The following is a 26776-nucleotide window of genomic DNA, read 5'->3' on the forward strand; positions in this document are numbered from 1 at the left end:
GTTATTAATTTCTTCAGTAATTACAATGTTTATTTTAATTGCAACCCTTCATAAAATTAAAACAACCCTTTGCATAAAAAAAATTCTCAAAACCTTGACATGCTTGTATCAAGGTCTGGCCACACTGTCCGCAAAGTCGAACCCGTTGAATCTGGTTAAAAGTTCGAAGGTTCGTCGAACCAGTCGAAGCTCGAATTTCGACCTAAAAATTTGGTTCGACAAAAGTTCGCGACATCCCTATTCTATTTACGGGATCTAGAAGCCAGACTGGCGCCATTTTCTAGCACCAAGGGAGGTAAACATTTTTCTGATAATTGAATTTGAGGCAAACATTTTTCTGATAACCAGACGCATTCTTTTTATTTTCGGGCGGCCTGTAGGTTGCTATGGCTTCTCGGAATTTGGACAAAATTACCTAATTACGTCTTAACCCTGTTTTATTCACAATAATGAACTGGGTATTGAATTACACTTAAGGTTGGTTCCGCCTGCAGCAACCAAAATGACACTCTCTGCCTTTTTCTGCCAAAATGTCTTCGTCATTTCCTGAAAGGCTCTTTGTAGATTACAATAATTGGCCCAACACCTTTTTAGGGAGTGCAAGTAAACGCACAGTGTCTACCAGATGGCGATTAGATGACATGCTAATTGCGTTATCTCATTCAGAGTGGGTTAGTTCTTAAAGGCAACCTAGAACCCAGGAACTACGGCGTCCTTACCTCCTCTTACCTTCTCTGCGCGCTGTCTCCGAGTGCGGCGCATGGCTTTGAGATAGTTTAACTCGCGCTGGAACGGATTACTGAACACTGTGTTTCGTTGAAATTGACTCCAGTCGAACAGATCTCAAGAGGTTCTGGTACAAAGCATACAAAGACGGCTTTAAATATTTTATTCAAGACGCAGCTCCTCTTCTACATCTTGCATGATGACATCGCACACCAAATGCGTCAATAGCGGCTCAGAGACAACTTTTTTTAGGAAAAAAAAAAAACAACAACACAAGACACGGATGTTTTCTTGTCGAGCACTGTTCACGAAACAAAAAAAAAAACAAAAAACAAAAAAAAAAAGATACTGATACGAAAACAACGAACGCACAAAGCAAATATGAGTCAAGCTTGCCGGATGTTTCTTTCAAGCTACAGAACGTGATAACGTATATCCACCCGTATATTTTGTAATGAATTAAAAGCTGCTCACTCGGGCAAAAAAAAAAAGCTGACATCAAACTGAGATGGGACGTTACACTTCAGCAGATGCTTTTCCGAATCGCACACCGAAAAATTACATTTCAAGGAGACAAATGGCGCGCATGACAGATCACTGCGTCCCATCTACTCTATACAGCCAATACCACCCAGAGACAAGGCCTGAGCACGACGTAATAGGGACCCTTTCCGAAAGTGCGAAATGATGCATAGATTATGCGCAGCCGCCATGATTGGCTCCGACTTCGCGCCGTGTACTGACGCGTCACTCGTGTGGGGCGCGTTTCGATCCGAGTGCACCCCGAACGCTGACGAAGCGCTCGCGTCCAATGCGGGCTCACAGTGCGTGACCAACTAATGGTGGCCGCACTTAATATTCTGGGCATCATTTCGAAATTTTGAAATGGGTCGATTGTGGATCCCCGACTGGCAGGCACGCTGAAACTTGACGTGAGTCGCCGCAAAGTGGCACACGCACGCACACTCGTCTTCTTGACATCGTCGCCTGCCAGCGTCGCACTCGTGACACGCTGCAAGACGCGCTGGCGGCGATGCTGACGCAAGCTGCGTGAATCCACTGGTGATGACCGGGGAGGGGGGAAGGCGCAGCCAGGGACGCCAAGAAAACTTGTAAAAGTACACTATAAATAGTCGCTGCTTGTACGTCTAACACTAGACTTACAACATACAAATCTTCTACGCAGGAAAAGTCCCGAAGTTAAGCCATGAGCCGCGAAGGCAGTTCTAGTCTGGCTCGCGAAGCGTCGAGGAAAAGCGACGAAACGTCAACGGCTGTTTCCTATAACTAGTACTAGACTTTTCTCACAGCCTGTCAATGCTCCTTTCTGTTCTATCGAGAGAATAGACAGCTGGCCGCCATAAACGGATAATGGTGACTTAGACGAAGGCAAGTCGCCATTATCATCATCATCATCTAATGTAATGTATACATAGGACACTGTATTTATGCGTTCTTCGGTGCTACGTCTAGTTGGCAGTGGTGACGAAGCTCGCTTACCAGAAGTAGCTTGATCAGCTTAAGTGAACAACGTACAATACGCGTTTGGCTGGAGAAGGGGGTATTTTTACCTGCGCATTAAGACTGCCGTGGGAGGGAGGTAGCCCCAGGTAATCTCAAGAATTGAGGCATAAAGCGATGCATGAAATGGTGAGGTACAGGGCATCAAAATGATATGGACTGGGCAACTAACAGGACGCTGTTCACTTGCCTCCTGCGCAACATAGTGACGAACTTGAGAGGATGGAGAGTCTAAAATGGAACTGAAGAACAGAATATTGAAAAAGGTCGAGCTCTCAGTCCGACAGTAAATAAAAAAAAACAAAGCGACAAGATATAACATGTGCTAGAACGCAAACATAAATCAAGACGTAAGTGGCAGAGTGAAGCGAAAATGTCATCGTATAAGAACATGCCAACGCAAGACGTACAGTTCCAAATCTGTGTCCTCCGCGGTCCAACAGTACTTCATCGATGAAGCCTCACGCGCACATTCACACGCACACGAGCAGAATCTTTTTAAGGTTACGCTCCAGGACAAAGTCAGTGCAGCAACAGTCCATCTTCGAAGCACGTATCTTTTTTTTTAAATAACATAACTGTCACACACGAAAAAAAATAAAATAAAGCACATCAAAGAAACACGCACGCACTAAAGACGCGAACAGCACCCCCGACTTTCACAAGCGGACGTTCTGGCTCTTCTAGATTGGTGGAAGCTATATGGCTGTCCATGGACGCATGGATGCTTGACTGCCCGTAGACTTGTATATGCACTCTGGCTGTCCGTGGACTTATGGAGGTTAAGGCAGCCTATGGACGTATAGAGGTCCCGACTGCCCATAGACTTGCGGAAGCTGTGACTGCCCATGGACATGCGAAGGTTCCGGCTGTCCTGGACTGGTGGAAGCTATGGCTTTCTATGAGCTTATGGATGTTTGACTGTCCATAGACTTGTGTATATCCTCTGGCTCCCCATGGACTTGTGGAGGTTAAGGCAGTCTATAGACACAAGTAAGTCCGGACTGTTCACAGACTTGCGGAGTGTCTAACAACATGTGGAGGCCCCGACTGTCGATAGAGTTGCGGACGCTGTCGGTATATCCATGGACATGTGAAGGTTCCGGCTGTCCTGAACTTGTGGACGCTCCAGTTTGGTGGAAGAGTGCAGTTGGGATGATGAACACGAAAGGTTTGGTCAGAGTGGAATGCCCTGGCTTCGTTGATGTCGAGTTTCTGGCTGGGCATTGGGCGACGGTGAGCCCTTTGTTCAGTCGCGCTCGAAGAACTGCCACCGATGGCTGTGGGGATGCACCTTCCTCTGCTCCGCGTGTTTGGGCCAATAGTCGGGTCTCTTTGGACAGCGGCCAGTTTCGACATCGTAGAGCCCGTACTCGCACTCTGGCACATGACACTCTTGCGTCTCCACGCACCTGGGATTTAACAAACAACGCAAAAGAGTAATGAGAAGGAGTGATCCGATACGAGCTCAAAAGACGACCCTAGCGGCTAAGTTGCAAACTAAACCTATGGAGACAACAACATCACATATACACACACATATATATATATATATATATATATATATATATTTTTTTTTTTTTTTTTGCGACTAACAGAACGCTTGGATGATGTAGCGCAACACTGTGTCAGCGTTCTGCGGGGACTTCTGTTCAGTCAGTTAAGCACCAATCGCACGCTCGTCTCCAATCTGTGTTCCGTGCTTGATCGAGGGAGACGAAGTAAATAACCCAACCTGCAGGCCATCTATTGGCTAGAAACACAAAGTTCAGTGGAAGAGAAGCTGGACAAAGCGCCCTGGCGCCCCCTATATTTCGATCTCCTTGCCAATAGATTCTTTCGTAGACTAGGGTCAGAGGTCACGAGAGAAATGCCCGCAGTCCCCTCTATCTTGCTCCGTTTTCCTCGAATCCACTTCGGCAATGGTGCTCTGTGTTAGCTATAACAAAATCCCATAATCGTCTTTATAAGCACATACGAACGGACAAAAACTAGCATTGACACAATTAATTTGTTAGTGTTATATCAATAACAATTCATTGACTAGTGGTAATCTAGAATTAAGTATTTAATGAATAATTCAAAGCCTCCTTGATGGCGTGCTCATTTATAAATGAAAACAGACAGCGATCTTGTAACAGACAGCGATCTTGCTATCCCAAATAAAGAAACGAGACGATCACGTTTTGAGTAATCTATCGATAAAATATGCAGGAGCCGGCACAGTACCGTATGCAACCAATTTGACTGCTAATACATCTAGGAAAAGACAGTCCTGCACATGGGCGTACCAACCCGGGGGGGGGGGGGGGGGGGCAAGGGGGGCGCTTGCCCCCCCTTCCCAGTTCTGAGAGTGGGGGGCAAGGCATGTGTTTTGCCCCCCCCCCCCCCCCCCCCCCCCCCCTGAAAGAGCCGCCACTGGGCAGGGCAGACACTGGCCGGCGGCGCCCAAGGGATACCAGGGGCACCGCCCCCGGCCCGAGGGGTGGGGGGGGGGGGGGGGGGTTGCCCCCCCTCCTCAAAAACAAGTTGGTACGCCTCTGGCCCTGCAGACACTGCATGAGGCGCGCCCGTTTCTTGTATGGTGCTGCTGTCACATTGGTCACACACAAAAAAAACAAAAAAAAACAGTCTCCATACATGTTCTAAGCACACATAATTAAGAGGCAAGCATGTTTCAAACATGCCTGGCGCATGTCCGCAAATACAGGGAGTTTACGAGAAACGAGAATCGTGTTTTTGGCTCGGGTAGATAAACTTAGCATTGCAGAAAGCCGTGAGAATGTGACGCTAGTGGTTGGGATAGAACGCGAATGTTTGACAACATGAAGTCAACTGCATCAAAATAGATTTGAGAAAAAGGACATTTTTTCTATAAGCCTACGTCAATCCAAGCTTAACATCGACAAAACAAGAAATGACACTATCGGCGCCTGTAGTATCTATTTAAAAAAAAAAAATACTTGTCAGCAAGAAAAAAAGCAATATCCTCTTTCTTGCTGTTTTCTTTTCTTAAATAGATGTTACATGCTGCTACGGTGTCATTTCTTGTTTTGACGATATTAGGCTTAGGCGGACGTCGGCTCATAGAGGAATTTTGTTTTTCTGAATTATATTTCGATCGATGTAACGTCATGTTCTAAAACCTTCGGCGTTCTATCTCAACCGTGAGCGTGACATTATCACGGAGTTTAAGCTTTCTGCGATGCATAGTTTAGTTACACGGGCCGAAAAACACGGTTATCGTTTCACGGAAACTCTCTGTACCTCTTTCATCGTGTCTGCAGCAAACACGGCTTCTTTTGTACGATGTAAACGCAATGTCACTGCGGTATTGCAATGCTCCGCGATGGGCGCTATAGAGCTATACCGGAAACAATCCGTAGTTCGCAGTGTTTCACGTGTCTTCACACTCCCTGTGTCGCTCTATTTAATTGGAAGGGTACGAAGACACCAGGGTCGTGTTTCTTTGAACATTAGTGAGTTTTTGTATTGCGTAGACGATCAAACGCAAGCAATGTGCGTTTGCGTCAGCATAGAGTGTTCCGCACGGAGTTGAAATTGCGGTCTTGAATTGGCGCATGGCGACGATGGCGTGTGAGCGGTGTGTAGCACGCAAGGCTAGCACAAACGCACAGCGCTTGCGTTTGCTCCTATATACGTAATGCTAAGACTCTGTTATTTTTACTAAAATTCTTACGTATACAAAAGCTCTTTATTTTCAACGGCGAGGTTCGGCTTGTGTCGACAGCTACGGTTCGTGTGCACGCCGTTAACGGCTTGTAGACCTTGCGCACGCAGAAAACACTGGTTCGTCCTTCATGACGCTAAATTTACAGCATCACCCTTAGAAGGCGCCCAGACTTCCAAAAGAAAGAAAGAACAGGACGCCTGGCATCGCCGCGAACGTAAGCTCTCAATTTTCTTCTGACAAAAATATATATAAAAAATGGCTAAACTACGTTGTGTGTTTCCGCTCTCGTTCCTTGAACGAGATTCTCGAGTTATTGTTTTATTCCAGTAATGACCCTATTACATATATATCTGAAATAATAAAGCACCTCAACCGTTTTATCGAGGAAACGATCCTTTTATTGTCATATAGCCGAAACAAGAAGTTTTTCTTTTGAAGCATTCAGTTCATACTTTGTCGAAAAAAGCGTATGCTCATAATGAGTAGGATTTAAAACGTTTAGCTTAAAACCGACGCAACGCGCAAGAAGTTTTCTGAACCAAATGAATAAAGGGAAAAAGCCACTTCTGCGAAATAAGTTATTTTTAAGCAACGAGGAATAGCAAATGAAAACTTTATCAATGGGCTGGATGGTATAGGAACACTGCTTCTCAGAAATTAAGCTTTTCGAGTTAAGGTGGAATGTAATAAACCGACTAAGTAATTCATCGTTTACCTTGAATTTGCCCTTGAACAATAGGGAGGCGATTAGGGTGCACGGGGCAACAAACTCTCCAAAAGCTTAAAACAGAACGTAATAAGATTAACATTAGGGCTGGGCACGTAATCAATTAACCTGCCGATTAATCGATGAATGATTTAATTGCGATTAATCTTTTAACCGGTTAATCGGTAAAATTTTGACTGACAAAAAAAAAAGTTAAAATTCAACGCTTTCACTGCGCAGACGTGGACGAGTGCAGCTGCATGAAGATAAACTTTAGGTGAAATGAGAAAGTTGTAGGGACAATATTTGTTACTCCAAACAAGTGGAGAAGGTTACATATCCCAGCCACTTCGACGCCATGTGAGTGTCCGTTTAGCGCAGCAGAGTCTGTTGTGAAATCAAAGGAGTTCGTCATTTACGGAGAATATCAACGAACCCCTTTGTTTTTGCGGCTCAAGTAAAACTTTGTGAGTGTGGGTGTCTTTTGACTATTCTCACCTACACTTCAAGGTCGATTTAAAATCCGAAATGTGTGCAGTGCGCCGTTTATCACATATTCAGCAAAGGTCAACAATTTAATTTGAACTTTTTGATACTACAGACATGGGGATGAATGGAACCGGTTAATCGATCAAGAAATTGATTAAAGGGTGGCGATTAATCGGGTTAAAATTTTTATTCGACGCCCAGCCCTAATTTATATACATAGGGCATATGCAAGGGATTGCATCAATGTAGAAAAAAAAATAGCTAACGTGAATAATGCAATGGGAGTGGTTGAGTACTACGCAAATGAGCATGCCGCGAAATGGCGGGTTACTTGTCTGGCTCCCCCAGGGCTGCCGAGCATATTTGAAGTTAGATAACCTATCCCATTCGAGCCGAGGAATGTTTTCTTGACTGCTCACTTGAGAAACTAGCGAGACATCGGCGTTGGATTTAGATATTGCCGCGCTTTGCTGCGTAATAAGGGAGTCGTCGTCTCTATAAAAGTCACCCTCGGTCATCTCTGTGCAGTAACAAAACACCCAAACAATCGATTCTAAGTCTCCATATGGGAATCACGAAGATCCGGTCATACGACCGTTATTCTTACCCTTCTGCTTGTCGGAACGCTAGCCGAGGTTCTAATAGTCTGAATATTAGTCTCCGAGCATTAGCTAGGGTCTAACTCCAACGTTTATTAGCGCCCATATGCTCCTCCACAAACGGTCTGTGGGAACGTACTAGCGTCCTTGCGTCTGGGTATAAATGGTCATCATGCAGCTACGGCTTCGGTTTGTTTTTTCTCTCACCAATACTCGTTAATAGACGCCAAGACCTCACGCAAACACTCCGACACAGCATACACTCTGTCTGGTTTACACATCCTTCAGCTAGTTCTTGGCGTCAGGTGTGGTGTAGGCCTTGGGGCAGACAGATATATGTAACCCGTCATTTCAGGAATTTTAGGAGTCGTGTTTTACCTTAATGGCACCGCAGCGAGGTTAATCTTTCGAAGCCCTCGCAAACGGCGCTTTTTTTTCCTGACCTTGACGCTCATCGTCGGTGGCGCCGAAGATGATTTCGTGCCGCTTCGCGCAGGGAACCGAAAATGAAGCCGCGGAGCCGCGAGCTTAATAATACCGCCGTGCCATTTACATTGTTGCGGGCCATTACATGCATCTGGGGTTTCGCTGTATATATAATGTAGAGGCCGGATCCTATCTGCGGGCTTTTCTTTCGTCCGTAGTTCGTCTCACATTAAATGGACCGCAGAGGGTACTATACGAGCCATCGGAGCCATTCCACTGTTATGTGGATGTGATGTGACTTTCAGCAGGAGTGCAACAACGCGCGGAGTGTAGGGTCACCTGATATACCCACAACGCTGGATTGGCTGAGATGGAATTGCACCGCTCGCCGCGGTTCATCTTAAGGTGATACGAAGTATACCCAATGTGTTTGTTTTCGCGTACCGGTGTCAGTGGTCACCATCGATCATCGGGAAGAACATTTCAGCGCAAAGTAATCACACTCGCCTAAAACTGCACAGGGAATTAGTGGTCGCTCTATTGTGCTGCATTTTTACTTGCAGATTTCTCGTACAGAAATGTCAAGATTTGCGGGGGTCGTGCGATTACTGCAGCAGGGTGTTCGTTAAAGACCAGAGGTTAGCAGTCATGTTAAACTGTCTAACCAGTTGTGCCCTCAAAGGGATAACTACCGCTCGCGGTCTAAACATTTAACCTACAATTTGATTTTTTTTTATTATTTTATTATGAAGGGTGTTTTTCATACCGCCGCCGCGTGCGAGCTCTTTGCATTACAAGCTTCTCCTACGAGTGCTGACCATCGCATTATAAGGTCATGGTCCTGCAGCTCCTCGAGTATAGCAGCGACTCGTGGCCTTCACCGCCTTCAAGATGAGGTAAAACCCTAAAGGCTCGTTCACACAATTGCGTTCGAGTGCGACTGCAACCACTTGCGCCTCGTTAAAAGTGCTTGCGTCGAGGTGTTGCTATGGCGTCCGTTGCGACCAGCCAGGGAGGCGCCGTGTAGCACGACACAACGCAGCGCAACGCAGTCGATGTAAATGTGTGAACGAGCCTTTATGCTTCATATCTATGAGGCTGGTTCACACGGCCCCGCTTTCTTACACTACGTTACGTAACGTTAGGTCACAGTTTACGTTTGCTTGCGCCACAAGTCCTCGGGACACATTAAGCGTTGCTATCAGTTCAAGGAGATAGGCAATGTTTCGGTGACTGGCCGTGTGTGAGCTATAGTGTTTAGCGTACATCGTTGTCAAAGTTACTTCCATCGCGTGCGTGACTGCATCTCGCGTTTTATTAGGGAGTTTTCGTAGACCACGTTTCCCACTCCACGAAGCCCTCCGCAACGAAGAAGCCGCTACTGCGCCTGCGCGCCGATAGCCTTGGCTGTAGAGTTCGGGGTATCGTAGCGGGTTGCGGAGAGCTTTGCGGGACGACGAAAGGGATCTACGAAAACTCCCTATTTATGCCGATATCACGTGCAAATTTACTGCGACATCGAGCCATGGACGCTATCGCGCCAGCAGCTTTGACGGCGTTGTCGCGGAACTCGTGGTCAACGGAGAAATGCTTTTAATACTTTGGCCAGTATTTCTGCATTTTAAGGATTATCTAAATTTATTCGCGTAATTTTTTTTTTAATTCATACTTACCTATTTTTTTTTTCGCACTCGGTCAATAGCGTAGACCAGCAACGGCCTCCACTTCGAGCGGCTACAAAAGAACGGGTGAGCGTCTCTTTCGAACGCTAGGTCTCCAGCACGCCCTCGTTGCCTTCCACCGTGCTTCGGCTGCGCGTGCACACTCGAAGCTCACGACACGCCGAAGCGTTATCGAAGGCAGGAAGCTCGCGCTGGAGGCGTGCAACTGACACTTTCCTTCCCGTTCTCATCCTGTCAGCGACTACAGCAGGATTAGAACGGCAGGGACTCAGCGAAGCGGCACAACGGAACGCAGCGTGTGCGTGCTGGAGGCCGCCGCCAAACTGCCAGGACAAGAGGCCCTTCGCGTCTTGTCCTGTCAGTGCAATAGAGAATAGACCATTCTAAAAATATCCTTCGGGGCGCTGCCATTTTTGTTCACTGGGCTGTGGAATGCGCTTCGAGCATGCGCAATAGCTATCTCCTGGATAAAGCAGACGCTGCGCTCGCGTTCAGAGACCCGTGACTCGACACTTTTAGCCTCGGTGATAAGCGCTGAAAAGATGTACAGAAAGCTAGCGCTGGACCCGGAGCTTCTACCTGCTTCTTTCATCGACTGAACAGTGCTACAGGCTCGTGCTAATCGTCCTTTTCGCGATGTCCCCGTCAAAGACGGAGCAAAGCTCTGTTCGAAGGCTCGTGGCGTCCGCACCTTCTTTGGAGGTCTCCCAGGGCGTCCCGTCCTCGCTTGATCTTGAGGCAGGGCTTCTGCTTCTCGAAGCAGTCGCAGCTGCATCGTCCGTCGTCGTAGCTCCGCCTGGTGAACGGCTCCGGACAGTTGTGGCACCTGCGGCCGAAAAGGATCGCGTTCGTCACTCGCACGAAATCGACTACGAAAAGTGACGTCGTAGTAAGGGCAGAAGGAAAAAGGGGGGGGGGGGGGGGGGGACGTCAGGGCAACACCTCCTTGATCTAAGAGGTCAGGGTACGCTCCTTTTCTCTTTTCAAAACACCACCGAGCAACACTGACGGTCGCCATATTTGGGCATCGCTTCCTGCGCGAAGATTTTAATCGGATCTGAGTTTACGTCAAGCGATGACGCAGCTCTCGTTTCCAACGCATGTTCAATGTTTATGCCCACAATATATGGCGGCCTCGGATACGTGACGCCGGCGAAATCGAAAGAGTCCTCAAGAAAAATACGTTTGTTTCGCAAAATAGAATCTTCTAATACAATTGATATTTCAACAAGCAACAAACACAATTTTAACAGGCCAAGCGAGTAGGCATTGCAGAAAAAAAAGTAAACTATACACGTGGTGACTTGATTCCAGATTTATGACCGGCTGGAATTGACCACTCCCTCTCACTGATCTTCCAGAATCTTGAAAGCCTACGATGTTCGAGTGCTAAAGCAACGAGCCAGTGCATATCCAGCACACCCACGTATACTACCATCCTCTTGGTGACATACGGCATGGAACAGCTTTAACTATAGCGAAGCCTTCCAGAGGTATATGTCCGGCCCTCCGCATCTCTTACAAAAAGAAATACAAAAATCGTAAGCGAAAAAAAAACAAAACAAAAAAAAAAACGTACACACATGTCGGAAAGAACGTCGGAAGATTCACCGTTGCGATCATCCTGGGCGTCATCTGTTTTCTCAGAGGACCTCTCCTTCTCGCCGTCGATACTCGCCCGGAATACCTAATCGAGAAGCTGCCCTTCCTCTTTCTCCAAGCAATTTGTTGCAGTAGTGTTACAAAGTGGGCAGGGTTCCCTAAGTGGCCTTTCTAAATTCGGAGACTGCTCGCGGGAGCTGAGAAAGATAGTTTTGTGCGACCGTTAGAGCCGCTCGAAAGGAGGAATGCAATCTTCGGAGCACTGACCCTCACCAAGTTGATCGCGCGCCTTCGCGTAGGAGTTTCCTTTGTCTAGCATCTGAAAGGATTGGAAAATGTTCTGTGGTCCGTAGAGAGCTGTAACTTCGGACGGCACGAAACATCCCTGAGCAAAAGAAACGAAGGTTAATGCTTTGCCGCCCTTGCTGATCTCAACAGAATATAAGACTTTGCACGTCTTCAATTTATGACCAGTTACTCGCAAGTGCGGGTAGTGGGCGGTGGCAACGAAATATTCGCCTTGAGTTATCAGAAAGTATTAATTCAGAAGTAGAATAAAACAGCCACAGTGCACCGGGTGTTGCGATGTTGCCTGAGCGCAAGCACCTCCATCCTGTTCAATGGTAGATACGAGGACATCACGATAATCTCTTCTCCACGTTTAAAAGATGGTACTATATTCAACAGTTACAAATGATGGGAAGAACTTAAAGAAAAAAAAAAGAATAACTTGTATTTAAGAGCTTTTTGTACATGCAACAGGGCATGCAACCTGCGTTTCAACAAGACACGCGCACGTGTCTAGTCTGTGAAACATTGCCATTCCACAGTTCATCCTCCTGATACAGACGGGCAGAAGCCAGACAAAAGATATATGGTGTAGAGTTAAGAGCTAGAGACAAATGAACGGTGGATAAGACTACATTGTCTTCTGGATGACAACATTTTTCGTTGATTGAATGTGTCCTTTGGACGCCCAGCATTGGCGATATTTTGAAGGAAGGACTTCGGTGTCTGTACCTAAACGTCGTTTTAGCTTGATACCATTGATATGGCGGGCAAAGGTAACCGCGACGAGTCTCACAGGGTTTTTCAAAGCCGCCACGGTCACTGACGGGACAGAAATGACAGTGAGATCTGTGAATTGCCCTGGCTCCAGCAGCACAGGCTACTGATTCTGGTGTTTTCTAACCAGCGCGCCCACGCTCGAAGGTCACGCGATACCACAAAAGCATTCTAGACAAAAAAAAAAAACTTGCGCTAGAGGCATGAATATTGAAACGCTCATCATTTGTTTCTGGGTACCCTGGCGAAGCAGAACCTCTCAAAAAGGAAATTAGTGTTTAAAAAGTCACTACGTTCCTCATCTTCGGATTACCGTCAGCTTCTTTTCCACCTTCACCACTTCCTTTCAACTTTCAACTTTGTTGTTCTCTTCAGAGTAGAGGAGAAGGGAGAAAGAAAAAGCAGGCTGTTGTCGCTCGATAGAGTTTCTCCTCCCCACCATTAGTCTCTTTGCTACCTTCACTATACCAGTATTTTTACTACTTTAGTATACTCACCGAATTAGTATCTTCACTATAACAGTATACTTCAAATTCCTAAAACTGTATTTGACAAGACTACTTAAGCTTTGTGTCTTTATATATCCGTCTCTTCGCTATATCCACCTCTTTGCTATGCCCATATTTTTCTATGTCTCTATATCTGCTGTGTCCGTTCCTTCGCTATATGCGTATGTTGTTCATACACTCTAAAAAAGGGTATCACCTCACACCTTTATGTCCCATATAATACACCCCAAAACTTCAGCTCGACGAACAGCACCCTATAGGAACCGTGCGGATCTAATTCAAGCCCCGACCAGGGCGCCCCTAGCGGCAAACGGGTCCGTTGCATCGGGCATCTTCTGCCAGTCGCTGCGTTGGTTATGCGTTGTAGTGGGTAGCGCTGTAATTTCTCAGATGGCTATTCCGCACCAAGAAAGCCGCAACAATTGCTGCGTGGTCGGCAAGATCGCGCACGGCACGAAGTACTACGTACTACATCGTCCCTTCGAAGCCGTACGAGGCGGAGTACTGCGCGACCTGGGTACGACTTGTGCGTCCATACAGGTTAGTGGTGTTTCTTACCTTCCAGTTCGCGCTTTGTTTAAGCTGCTGACGAATAATACAATTAACTTTTTTTCTCTTCTAGCGACGATGGAGCAGCATGACACCGACGGCAAACCCTAAAGTATGCAGCAAATACTTCACCGGAATCTACAAGCGGAATGCGGTCGCCCTCCTAAGCCTACCGTTGGATGTTTCCATCAGCCAACAGGAAGATAGTAAAAAAATCACAGAACGGCGCGAAAAAAAAAAAAAAAAATCGCCCAGTTATTGTCAAGCTGATTCAGAAATAAACATACATAATTACCGCAGTCCACTCAACGCCAACAAAATCTTTTTGTGGGCGCGCTTAATTTTGTTTGCAGAGTACGGCGCTCCGTGACGTCCACTCGTCCGTCGAAACGGACCTCCTTCACGTCGCACACGCGGCCAGATTCATGAAACAGTTTCCTCTTCTTCATATTGGCACCACGGAAGAAGCTTTCTTTATTCGTAACCGCCTTAAACCCCGTCGTAATCACCCCGGGAACACTTTCCGCTGTGCTGCCAATCGCCACTGCTTTCCCCCGATGATTCTGCACCGGCTACCGAAGAAGCTTTCCGGATTCTTAGTCGCCCACTGTCCTCTGTGCTGTTCGTTGCTATTACTTCGCGATGATTCTGAGCCGGCGGCACCGGCTTCCGAAGGAACTTTCCAAACTCGTAACTGCCTTAAATTCCGTCGTAATCACGACGGGGACGCTGTCCGCCGTGCTGTTCGTCGCCATTGCTGCCCGATGCTCCTGCGGCGGCTACCGCCAGGTCGCGGCGAACAATAGGCGACCGCCGCGACACGGCCGGCTTGCTCGCTTCCTATAGTTGAACAGACGACCCCAAATTTTACGAGAGGCTTGATAACGGCGCGATATAACTTTTTAAATTGCTAAAGTTCGTATCAAAGACCACATAAAGAAAACACCGAGTTTTTGCAGTAGGGACAAGAAAACCTTAATTTTTTTTTGGTAGTGAGTAACACGTACATTAGCTATTTTAATAAGTTGTACCACACGGCTATCAAGCCCCTCGTAAAATTTGGGGCCACCTGTTCGACTGTAGGGCGCTGTACGTCGAATTGAAGTTTTGGGGTGCATTATTCAATTCAATTCAATTCAATTCATTTTATTTACTCCCATTTTTACATATGGGTGTAAGAGTGTACAAAGGTGTACAAAGGAGTGTACAAAGGTGTACAAAGGGTGTAAGAGTGTACAAGGGTGTACAAAGGGTGTAAGAATACACCCTTTTTCCTGGGAGTTTATCCTATCTTCGTTATATCCGTATCTTTTCTATATCCGTCTTTTTTAATCCACCTTTTTTATATATCAACATATTCGCTGTATTCGTATCTTTGATATATCCGTATCTTCGTAATATCCGTATTTTCGTGATATCTGTATCTTCGTTACGTTCGTATCGTTGCAATATCCGTATGCTTGTTATACCCACCTCGCTATATCCGCTGTGAAAGAGACATTTTCTTGTCAACCTTTCACTCACTTGAGCGGTGCACCGGGGATTTCTTCGTGCATGCCAGATCCCGAGACGAGCTCGGAGTCGTCGGACGACGGAGGGTGGATGGGCAGCGAGACGGGCAGTCTGTTGCTGGGGTCCCTGGAGGAGGCAGCGAACTTGGGTGGCCTCGGGGCCGTCCTGGGGATGTCGTTGATGGGCTGACACTCGCACTCCGTGTGGTTCGTGAACAGGAGCTTGGTCACGGAGTTGCGGAGGCCCACTTCGCCGTTCTGGTTCTGCAGGTGGATCGTCTGTCAAGGGGAACGAGCGGTCGAGAGAGCTCGTTGGGCAAAGTTCCGCGATTCACATCAACATGCGAGAATCCTGCCGTCGACTCTACCATTTTTTTTCTAAATTTATGTATGCTAGTATTTTACAGAAAAAAAAAAGTATATATATAAGAAAAAAAGACAGAAGGGTCTAAGAGCGGTTGTAACATTTAGAAGATAGATCAGGTTACTGCAATGTAAAATGCATGTCCATTTTAGTCAAAGGATGGGTACCTGCCACAACAATAAACATATGAAGCGTCAAGCTCATTGTTTTTTTGTGCGGTTGACGTTTTTGAGCCAAACAATTTCTTTTTGTATTGTTGGACCGGCTCCATAACTCGCACCGATTGGCCCTCAAATTGTTTTACACTAAACTAGACACACGGAAGTTATGATAGTGTAAGAAATCACTCCAATAGTTTCTTATAGGGTGGGTTTACAGTGTAGGGGTGGCAAACTTCTACTGCACACTGTCCAGAGTTTCTGGCTGTGCTCCAGACCGCGGTACAAAAAAAATACCAATAATTGGTCTTCATTTATATAAGTTCAGTTATTGGCAGGGCGACTGATATTATAAGTCATTAAGCGTCACTGGCAGAAGCTGAGGACATATTTGCTCTTTTTTTTGTCACGGTTAAGGAAGCACGATACCGATTTCCCTCCCGATCGGTTCAATTAGATAAAAGAGAGTTATGATAGATTGCTTCGATGACTCCGATAATGATACCCGATATTCCGCCGCCGCCTTTGCCCATGCATCGTATCGTTACGGGGGTATCGGAGGAAACGGAACGATCTACTCAAACCCTCTAATATGTAGCTAAAGGAAGACCAATAAGGGAGTACAATTCACAGGCCGCAGGGTGGAGGTTAAAAATCAAGATCATTTAAATCGCGATTTAAATCATGACTTAAGTCGTAATTTATACTATGATTTCAATCGCGATTTTAGATTGCACCGATATTAATATGATGATTAAATCAATTTCCTCTAAAACAATCAAGAAAATATTTTTTACCGTTTGTCTATCATTTTATGCATCCATGGTTGTATTTAAAGCAGCCATAGTAAAAAAAAGTCGTTTTAATTTACAGTACAGTCGTTGGTACAGAGGGCGATAGGGGCAACACGTCACGGCGAAGTAGTTGTGCGTTCACGGCGCTCACGCACCGTTCGGTGCGGGAACAAAAGCGTTCTGAACACAAAATGGACATCTGTTTTGTTCTGAAGGTTTTTTGCCTTGTTCCATTTTGTTCCGAACGCTTTTCTGTTGTTCCATTTTGTTCCGAACGCTCTTGTTCCTTTTTGGTTCCGCAGCGTCTGAAAGCGAGTCTGCCAGCACGGGCTCTTGGCATTGGCAGTGTTCTACAGCAACATTTTGTTATAGGCCATTCGCTTTCTTCCTGAGGGCGCCTGCAGTGGGCATGGGGTACTATACAAAAACCCTGTGGCGTAGCTCAGTGCTAACGCACGCCAGCGGATACAGGTTCTATTCCTGCAAACGGTGGGGGACCTTTTTTTTTCTTAAAGAATTCGACAACATCGAATACGGACGCCCTACATCGCCAATTAGACCATCAACTACAGCTACAATGTCAACATCGGACGTCGTTTCCAGGCGTGGGAAGAACCCATAACAGATATCGCTGCAAAAGAATTCGAGTGATACAGAAGGTCCCTCTTTTTAGCTAAAGTGATTTAAATAAATCGTATAAATGTGATTTTTTTTTTTTTTACCTAGATTGGCGGGTATAGTGGAGTTCGCGGCTGAGCGTGTGCTGGCGGCGAGCTTCCACAGTTCTTTTGCAGCCCCCCCCCCCCCCCCCCCCCCCCCCAAGACCGCCGTCATGATTGACGGTCTTAGCCTACAAGCGTGAGCTCATTCTGAGAGCACTAGCGCACTCAAATATGGCGTCAAGTAAATACGCCGGTGCACGACGAGGCAGTATACACAAGGAAGCTTCTGAAAGTGTAGGGCATGCACGGACTTACCAAAACAAGGTTCCCACCACTGTTTGCTTGTGTACATTTACCCCTACCGATTCGAGTGGGAGGCGGGCGAGATACTGCCTTCTGACCGGAATTTTTCCGCAGACTAAACGGGGGCAGAGAATTCCTCCCAACAGGAAAGCGAGGTTCTCCAGTAACCCTTTCGAGAAGCGACCGCCGAGGTGGCGCCCCGGGCCCAAAGAAGACTAGAGAACCGCTGATTAACGTCCCGTCTGAGACCCTCCGCGAGACACGGGTGTATGTATACGCTCACGAGAGAAACCGTCGGACGCTGCGCCGACTACTAAAAGGTGCGCCAAACGGTAATTAAGAGCAACAACAACATCATTAACGAGTCTAGGACCGACGATTAAAGGGAACGGTCGTCGTATCGGACCGGTTCCCTTCGCCGCCCGCCTCGATCTCTAGCTTCAACTAGACGCACGACGCGGGGAGGTGCATCGCGGACTGGAATATACCGGATCACGGGAAAGAAGTGCCCGGAACGATAATGACGGCGAACCCTCGCGATGCTTCCCGACATTTCAAGAAGGTACACGGTACAGGCACACAACGGCTGTCACAACATACTGATACATCATCCAAAAGCCAATCTGTAAAACACCCGTCTCAGGTGTGTGACACGGTGTTCGTGTCACGCTGGGACGCCACCTGAGACCATGACGTCAAGGAACACCCTGCCATCACGTAACGCCCTGACGTCACGTGACGCGCGTTCGCGATCCGACGCGACGATTTGCCCTCTGAATTTAGCGCGGAAATTTCTCGACTGAATTCCGCGGAACGAGTGTTTCCCGCGACGTAACGTTGTATGACGTCACGGCCCTACAGGAAACGGCCCTACACAGGATCCGCTGCGAAACCTCGCCCATAACGGCGATCGCCGTAAAAGCGCAGGACGTCAAACACCTTCCGTTTGCCGGGCGCGATCGTTTCTAAGCAATCTCTAAGAAAGTTTACGAATCAATAGCTCACTCATTCCCCAAAAAGGACAAGCGTTGAATATTGCACGTATAAAAAAGGAAAAAGAAAAACATAATTTTTTTAATTGAGTAAAATTAATTTAGTTCTTTTAATTACGATTAATTTTATTTAAAACACTGTAACTAGAAAATAGTGACTGCATTACTACATGTATTTTTCAACGTGGCTGATTGATTGATCAATCCATCTGATCACTGATAAAAATATGCAGAAAAAATAATTGTAAATTTAAAGTAAAATTTAATTGACTATTTTCTATTGATGTAACCCCAGACATACAAAACAAAACCAGTTTTTTTTTTATGTGCTTGCAACAAGACATTCTGTCTTGAGCGGTCAGAACCGAAGTCGGTTATAACGAAATAGCGGATATAGCGAAGTGATTTCCGATTCCCGTTGACTTTGATATAACCCGTCTCGACATATTTTTTCTAGTTTTCGTTTCTTTCGCGTTCTGATCTGCTTGCAATAGGACGTTGCGTAACTGACAACGAAGTGGAAGGTAGAAAGGAAGCTCAATGATCCGATTTGCTCAAAAGGGCGATGCTTTCTGCTCTTGTTCGGCCTATTATAAACATTTCTTGCTTGATCATTTTTTTTATTTCAGTACAAAACGAAGGCACATAGAAAGCATCAAATGATAAACAAACGCTAAATAAAACTTTTTTTTTTTTTGCGGAATGATTTTTGTGGGAAAGGTTTGATTTAAATGAGCATTGTAATTCTGGTCTGATTTAAATGACGATTTAAATTATGATTTTAATCACGATATAAATCGTCTTGCTTTTTATTCTCCACCCTGATAGGAAGTGCTCGAGGCAAACTACAAAGTATCTGGTAGATGAATTTGTGCTTCAGGGCGAAGAGTGCTTTTAACACAGAATGTGTTAAATGAATGTCACTTAAGCGTTTCCGTTTACATTATTAGAATCTTCCTTGACAGGCACATCTTCGTTCCTCTCACATTCATCGTCAATTAAACACGGGTCAATGCAAAGCATTTTCTACATTTCTTGGCCGAAGAGTATACTTCCATGCTTCAGTGGTAACAGGCAGATGCCCCTGGATTGTGGAATGCGTGAGGCGCAGGATACCAGTCGCCAGCGCATACATGCAGTACTAGCTTAAGTACAAAGTGCTTTATATATTAACTCTGCAAACCGAAAGACAAACGCGAGGCTTGGACAGTCCAAGCCATATTATTATCTCCCTACAGCCAATAATATTGTTGCATCAGTTTATAAGAACGCCGTAGAGCGTTCATATTTGAACGAAATGACGCCGCTTCATGACAGCATTAGGTGGCTCGCGTCTCGCAGACGCTAGCTAAAGCATTTCTTTTTGGTCGCGTTTTGTGGGCGCTACAGTGCCCCCTGGTTGAGAGAAACAGGCCTACACATGAGGTGCATACTTACGTAGAAGTGTAGCGTCACCTCCTGCATGGTCCTGGGGACGCACTCGTACTGCTCGTTGTCGCAGCAGCCGGAGTCGTCGCCGCACCGGTGAAGCACCGTGCAGCGTGGCAGGTACTCCTTGCTCGGGTCGGAATAAAACTCCTTCACGTGCACCACGCGCGTTCGAGGCACCCTGCAACGGGCTGTGGTCCGGATGCGCAGGAAATGCTCGTTGGCGCTACGAACGTCTTCCAGCTCTGGAAGAAAAGGACATTTTGTTAGTTGCAACGAAAGTGTGATAGCACTTGACTGGGTATTTGACGAGAAGCTGTTTCCTTTGGAATTTAGCGGATATATGTCTCAGCTAAATTTATCGGGGGAAATGTGACGTCACGTCATGTGCCACTGTGGCCTTCGACGATTGTGACGTCACATTACACCATGACGTCATGCCGTGTGCCATTATGGCGACAGGTGACATCGGGGTGATTTCCCCGCCTAATTTTGAGGGGAAATGGATGTCGCGCGACCTGCGTTATGGGACGTCAGATCGCACAGCACCGTGATGCGACCGTCAGGGGACGTGAATTTTCCCGCTAAATGCGGGGAAATCGACTTCGCGTAAAGCCATGATGTTACGTGACACCACTACTTTAAAATGTGACGTCGATTTCCCCGCTAAGTTTCGTGAAGAAATTGATATCACGTTACGCCACGACGTTACGTAACATCGTGATGTCATGCGGTGAGACCAACACGAGTAAGAAAGGCCTGTGGTGGTCTCACCGTGAAAATAACAAAAAGACGCCTCCACCAAGTTACCATAACTGTGACTATTTGAAATGGTACATTTTAGATGCCTCAAAGTGGAGCGGTCGTTTCGCCAAGGAAACGCAAAGTTCCTTACCGAAGTGTCGGTTGCCAATTTTTAGGTTTTTTTTAAGATTCCTTTTCGCGTACCTTCCGTCAGCTTTGACCATACGTTCGGGTTTTGTTTGTACGACCTCATATGAAACACGGAGCAAAGTGCCTGTCCAAAGTTTCAGCGTAAAGGTTGGAAAGAAAGAGTTGTTAGAAGCTTTGAGTTGGCCCTTCCTAAAAACTACGGACGAATATAAACAAAATAGCTGGAGGGCCTGACAAGGACTTAAACGAAAAGAAATATTAAAGGCATCCAGAGGCGGGGAAGCGGATAGGAGGGTGAAAGGTGTTTTGAACAGTTTTCCTGGCCTGTTGCGCGGGTCAGGCAAGTGAAAAACCTTGTTTCATACGACCAGTTCAACTGTATCCTGACCAAAGAATTTCCGATGACGCTGAAACAAATAATAAACGATCCGATCAGCCTTTTGTGTTGGTGCACAAATCTTTTAGGGACATGTAAAGCTTCGCGCGCAATGAAAAAAAAAAAAGAACAAAAAAAAAAACTTGAGCAGCTAATTTTGTATGCCCTGAATTTAAATCAGATTACCGTCAGCGCACCAGAGTATCCTGATTAAATTCAGGCTGTGAACGGAACAAAAATATAAATGACAAATAACAGTCCAGTATGGCTAGGAAAACACGACAAATATACACTCCTGACCGACACGACAGAAATGGTCCTTTCAGATCCCCGTGAAATATTCGCAATCTGTACCACTCGATGAGTGATACACTGTGCTCTTTTGTCGCCGCGGTTAATGACCCTCACGCGGCTAGGCAGTGGCAACCGCCGCCCGACTCATAAGGTCAAGCAGTGTCCGTCTATCCATCTACCTGTCAGGTGCTAACAACGCGTATATTATTATTTTTGTATTATTACATGTTACCCTCATAGCGCCATGAGGCATTATTGCGGGGGGGGGGGGGGGGGGGGGGGGGTGAGGGTACATTTATACGAGAGATACACTCGATTAAAATCGCACGGAAGAAAGCAAGTTTGCACATCAAAATTGAGCTACAAAATCATGACACTTCAACAAACGGAATCCACATTGATATTAAAAGAAAGCCACCAAAAAAAAGACTAAAGAGGACACTTAAGACTACTTACGTGTAGGAATGCGAAAGCATTCCTACACGGCAGCGTATTCCTACAAGCTGCGCGCCAAGTCTTCCTTTTTCACACGGCGCTCTGGCGGTGACGTCATGCTCCCCAACTGCGCAGGCGCGGCGAACCCCGCGAGCTCCACGGCTTCCATGACGATGCATCTGCGTTGCTGGGCTTTTGGCCAATGGGAATTTAACTGCCGTTTCGCTGGCCAATGGGAATTCGACTGCCGTTTCGCTGTTACAGACGTTTACAGAAAACGCCAGCTTCGCCCCATGGGACAGTTATTGGTTTCGCATTAAAAGTAAGTTTCGGTGCAGGCAAAAGTATAAATACATTTTAGTGAAAAACCCGAAACTGAGGTATTGAGACATAAAGGTATAAAAACATGCATATCACTCCATTGCGCAATTGGGGAAAAAAAGGAAAAACTTGTATTTTATGTCGATCTTAACAATTATCACATTTACAGGGATCTTGAAAAACAGAGCAGACTTAAACACATTGTTGCAGACCAAGCACTCTGAAAACGCACTTTCACAGAAAGAAAATTTACTTTTGTTCCGCCAAAATTTCACGAGATAGTTTTTCTAAAGAAGGGCAGTAGATGAAATAGGAGTAATATCATCAGGCACTTCGTTTCATTGTTTAATAGTAGCAGGAAAAAATAAGAATGTGAAGACATTGATTCTTGCTGTAAACTCTAATTTTCTTAGAATGATCAGGTCTGTGAGAGACAAAGTGCGGTGGTTCGATGAATTTAGATTTATCCAGTCCAGTTTGATCATGGTCTATAATATGTAAACTTCTAGGCGAAGACGGCGTCTGTTATAATTATTTGACATATCTCATATCAGTGTTTGTTGGGTGTCCAATTTGATCATGCAAACATTAATTCAACGCAACACATTTTTGAAGTTTTACCATGATTCGCTTTAGCGTCTAGAACCTACAAGGGCGCATCACCTCGAAGGCAACGATCTGTATCTAGAAGCGTTTACGTCCATCTGACGTCGTCAAAATTGACCTCGGTATTAAAAAAAAATAATAAAAAAATAAACGGCGGTATTTATATTTAACCGAAAAAGGAATAACGGTCGTTCTAAGACATAAAGATACGACTATAGGATTTCCAGTTCAAGGTCAACAAGCAAGTTCGTCACATGCGAGACATGTGCCGAACTAAATGCCGCCACCGCTATAAAACCGGCAACGTGTCCCCAAGGAAAACAGCTCGGGACTTCATTTGGACCCACAGTCATTTCCTCACAAGAGTGAATACATAATAAATTTTGACTCGTAACTTTCGGGTCGGCCACCTTTAATGACTCAGACCTTCGAAACGGGGCTTCTCGCAGCCTCTTTCCGATGTCGTGGTGGAGTCGGCAACTTGATATCAGGGTTGGGCAGTATCGCGATACAAATGTATCGCGATAGTATTTCAGAAATACATTTCGTATCTGTATTTCTGTATCGCGATACATTTTTTTCACCAGTATCTGTATTCCTGTATCGAAATACATTTGGAATGTTTCTTTGTATCGCGATACAATCAGGATGAAATGTATTTCGTTACATTTCTTGAGAAATACTCCACCCCCCCCCACCCCCCCCCCCCCAAAAAAAAAAAAGAAAAAGAAAAAAGAAACAAGTCCGAACGCATCTTTTTTTCTTTTACTTCTGAGGGCGCCAGAATCAAGGAGATGCTGGGGCATTGTTACTATGCTGACCAAGGTTCCTTTTGATTCTGCAAACTATTTTTCTATGCGTCCTCTTATCTCTTCTGAGAAGTGTTCCGTAGTAGGGTACTCGAAACAGGTGGCGTGCCAGGAGTGGAGTCAGAGCGTCTGCCGCTGGTCCTTAGGTAGGGATTTCTTGAGTCATTGTTTGCTGGCATCCAATGCCCGCTGCTAACCGTCTCTCTCACCTTAGCGTACAGAGTACACCGAGCCGGCAAAGCTGAGTCACAGTCCGTTGCAGCACGAGCCTGGCGGTGGTTGACTTGAAGTAGTAGGGTGACTCACGCAGTGAAGTTCAACACATATGCGAATGCGTCTGCGGCTGCGCCCGTAATGTTGCACGACTCAAGGGTACGTCATCAGCCGACGTGAACGTGACCCGCTGGTCTGGTGATCCGAGACCCAAAAAACAGGACAGACGTGACCTCGCTGTGTCATCCCAGACTACGTACTCCCGCGACTCCTCTCGAGAACGCTGTTTCTCGGACAGCTCGTACCTGTGCGGCAATATGAGCTCGCAATCCACGAGGTCTCTGTTTGGATAATGCTAGGAAAAACTTGAGTACTGCAATCCGTGCGTCGGTGGCGGAGGGTCGGTAGTACGAACCTTCAGAAGAGGGATGCTACCGTATCGTTTTTTCAACCGTAAAAGAAGATAAGACATGTATTCCAAGATGCCTCAGGTGGTCCACTATTCTCAAAAATTCCAAATGACACTGCATGCACGATCTTCAACTAGGTAACCTACAACGAAAGTACGTATTGTCCTTTGATACAGCAGCGTGGTAAATTTTCATGTTCAAGGCCACACCTACAGATAAAGAATACTAGTTCATTCCACCGTGACATCATGTGATCAATGTTGACAGGATTCCCTCGTCCGACAGACAGGATATCATGGAAGGGACCGCGGTCAGCCCTTGATGGAACGTTTTTTTGGGCCCATTGAAGACCCTTTGTCGTTCCAAACCAAGGCAAAAAGCCAAGCCTACAGGAAAGTAATTTCGGGATCGAAAACATCCACTTCAAACTTTAAGCTTCATCTCAGTTGGCGTCTCAAAAAATTTGGAAAATGTATTGCACTATCAGTATTTCTGTATTTGTATTTCTGCCCTCCCTAAAATGTATTCCTGTATTTGTATTTCCAAATACTTTTTGCCTATTTTTAAAATGTATTTCCGATACGTATCGCGATACATTTTTACAGATGTATTTTAGTATCAGTATTTTAGCTACTATTTTAATGTATCCCAGTATTTGTATTTCCAAATACATTTTTGAGTATTTCTGCCCAACCCTGCTTGATATACTCGGTTTTACTTTTACGATGGAATGCCGCGGTCGCTAAGAGCTATCCCAACCAATCCAGCGCTGCCAAGCTATCACGTGACTACGAACCCAGCGCGTCGCTGCGTCCTCCTTCCGGAAGGCACGTGACACTCACGCGGCATTTGATTGGCTTCGTTGACCCGTAGTGTCGGCTGCGGTCCACCTGAAACTTTAACGGAGTATCCGCTGTGTTCACAGTTCTCGCGTGCTTCCGAAGCTTCTGGTGAAGCAGGCACGGGCCCCTCAAACAGGTTTTCTTCTACCGTTATCTCGAGTCCCGCTAAAAACTAATACACACGCAAAAAAAAAAAAAAAACAGGACGTCCTTTGAGATTACAGTTATAGAAAGGCTAAGTGGAAGAGATCATCAGTATGCCGGTCGGGAGAAACCCCATCGGGTTGTTATCTCGAAAGTACCACCTCGCAAATTAGTCCGAGCGCCAAACAGATAAGCCAGATCGTTCGCAGGCTCTTGAGTCAAGAAGGCCCAGCGAAAAGTGACACGCTTATCTTTGGGGTCTTTTTTTCTTCTTTTTTTTCCCGAAGGGTGTTTAGGTTTGTCGCGCTGAAAGTAGGTCTAGCGGCTTTCTTAAATGATTAATAGGTATACATATCTTCGCGTGAGTAGGTCTAGCGGCTTTCTTAAATGATTAATAGGTATACATATATTCGCGCGAGTCGCTTGATCCGTATATACTCGGGAACAACGTTTCTTGGCATTTCCGTCGCGAGAAGGAGAGGCTTTAATCCGCGCTTAAAATGGGGAGAGGGCAATCACGCACGCACCTTTCACTGCATTGCAAGGAAACGTTGTCAGCGGATAGTTTGAGCCCAGGAAATATACGCTGTATTAACCAAACCGCCAAAGGCCTCCGAAAAAGAATTAGCGGCGATTAAATCTTAACTATATTGCCCCCGACGAGAGTGTGGCGCAACAAATCGAATTTTCTTTCGGCGCAAAACATTCCGTTGCTGCCCGTGTGTGTCCTGGTAGCACATTTCCATTCCTTCGGGTCAAGCCAGCTCAATTTCTTTCTCTATTCTATGGTAAGGAAAAGGCGTGGCGACTTCTGAGCATCTTGTTATCGCTTCGCAGCTAATGAGTTTACCGCATTGGTTAATAACAACGTCAATAAGGACGAATCAAAAAGCAAGAAGTGTGGACATAATAAATAACACCCTGCGTTTCTTAACTTGTCGGCGTCCACGGAAAGAAACTAAAACACCTTACGCCGCGCTCACTTGACACGTTCAGGTGTCGTATATGTTCGGGACCTTCTTTGTTTTTGGATAACCAGAATGTGCAAACCCCGAGGATGACGGCACGTTTACAGTGAATCCCGGACAAAAGCTCACCGGACAAAAGCTCACCGGACAGAAGCTCACCGGACAAAAGCTCACCCATTTTTTAACAGACCCGGACAAGAGCTCACCAGGAAAAAATTTCCTGTTGGTCTTATAGAGAAAAAGGTGATGAGCCTCATTTTAGCGAATTCGGCCACTGCGAAGCGGCGTGTACGGATAAGTCAGGTGAGTTAATATTTTTATAATGAGCCGCCGCAGACTGCCGCCGCGAAGCGGTAGGAGCGCAGCAAGGGGTTAGGGTGAACACGCGCACCAGTGATACACGCGCGAAGTAGAAGAGCATTTTTTAAATAGCGTCCCCATTTCGATAAACGGCATATCTTTAAACTGAGGCTCTGCCTTCTCTAAACCGTGCTTCAATAAAACGTGCCCGCTCTGTAAAGTATGTTTCGACGGAATGGCATTCGATCAACCATAGTAAATCCTTGCGTGCGTACAAGTCCACCTAAAAATGGTGCAATGTCCATCGCGTCCGCGTTCTATTTGAGCCCGTGTTTCGCCCGGGTAGCGAGAAAAAAAGAGGTGAGCTTTTGTCCGGGTCTGTGA

The 26776-nt window shown here is 46.1% G+C and overlaps 1 protein-coding gene across 1 annotated transcript in view; it reads right to left on the bottom strand.

Annotated features, from left to right (window-relative positions):
• Positions 1 to 872: 872 nt before the first annotated feature.
• The window catches only part of LOC120849440, a 30963-nt gene continuing 5059 nt past the window's right edge, over positions 873 to 26776 (bottom strand). Inside the window, exons 2-5 of the mRNA XM_040221654.3 lie at positions 19790 to 20025; positions 15093 to 15358; positions 10535 to 10669; positions 873 to 3659 (exon numbers count right to left, since the gene is read on the bottom strand). Of these exons, the coding sequence (XP_040077588.1) occupies positions 3497 to 3659; positions 10535 to 10669; positions 15093 to 15358; positions 19790 to 20025 (800 nt within the window). The 3' untranslated portion in view covers positions 873 to 3496. The remainder of the gene's footprint in view (positions 3660 to 10534; positions 10670 to 15092; positions 15359 to 19789; positions 20026 to 26776) is intronic.

This window comes from Ixodes scapularis, unplaced genomic scaffold (assembly GCF_016920785.2).
Source record: "Ixodes scapularis isolate PalLabHiFi unplaced genomic scaffold, ASM1692078v2 PGA_scaffold13__105_contigs__length_92229423, whole genome shotgun sequence".
NCBI lineage: Eukaryota > Metazoa > Arthropoda > Arachnida > Ixodida > Ixodidae > Ixodes > Ixodes scapularis.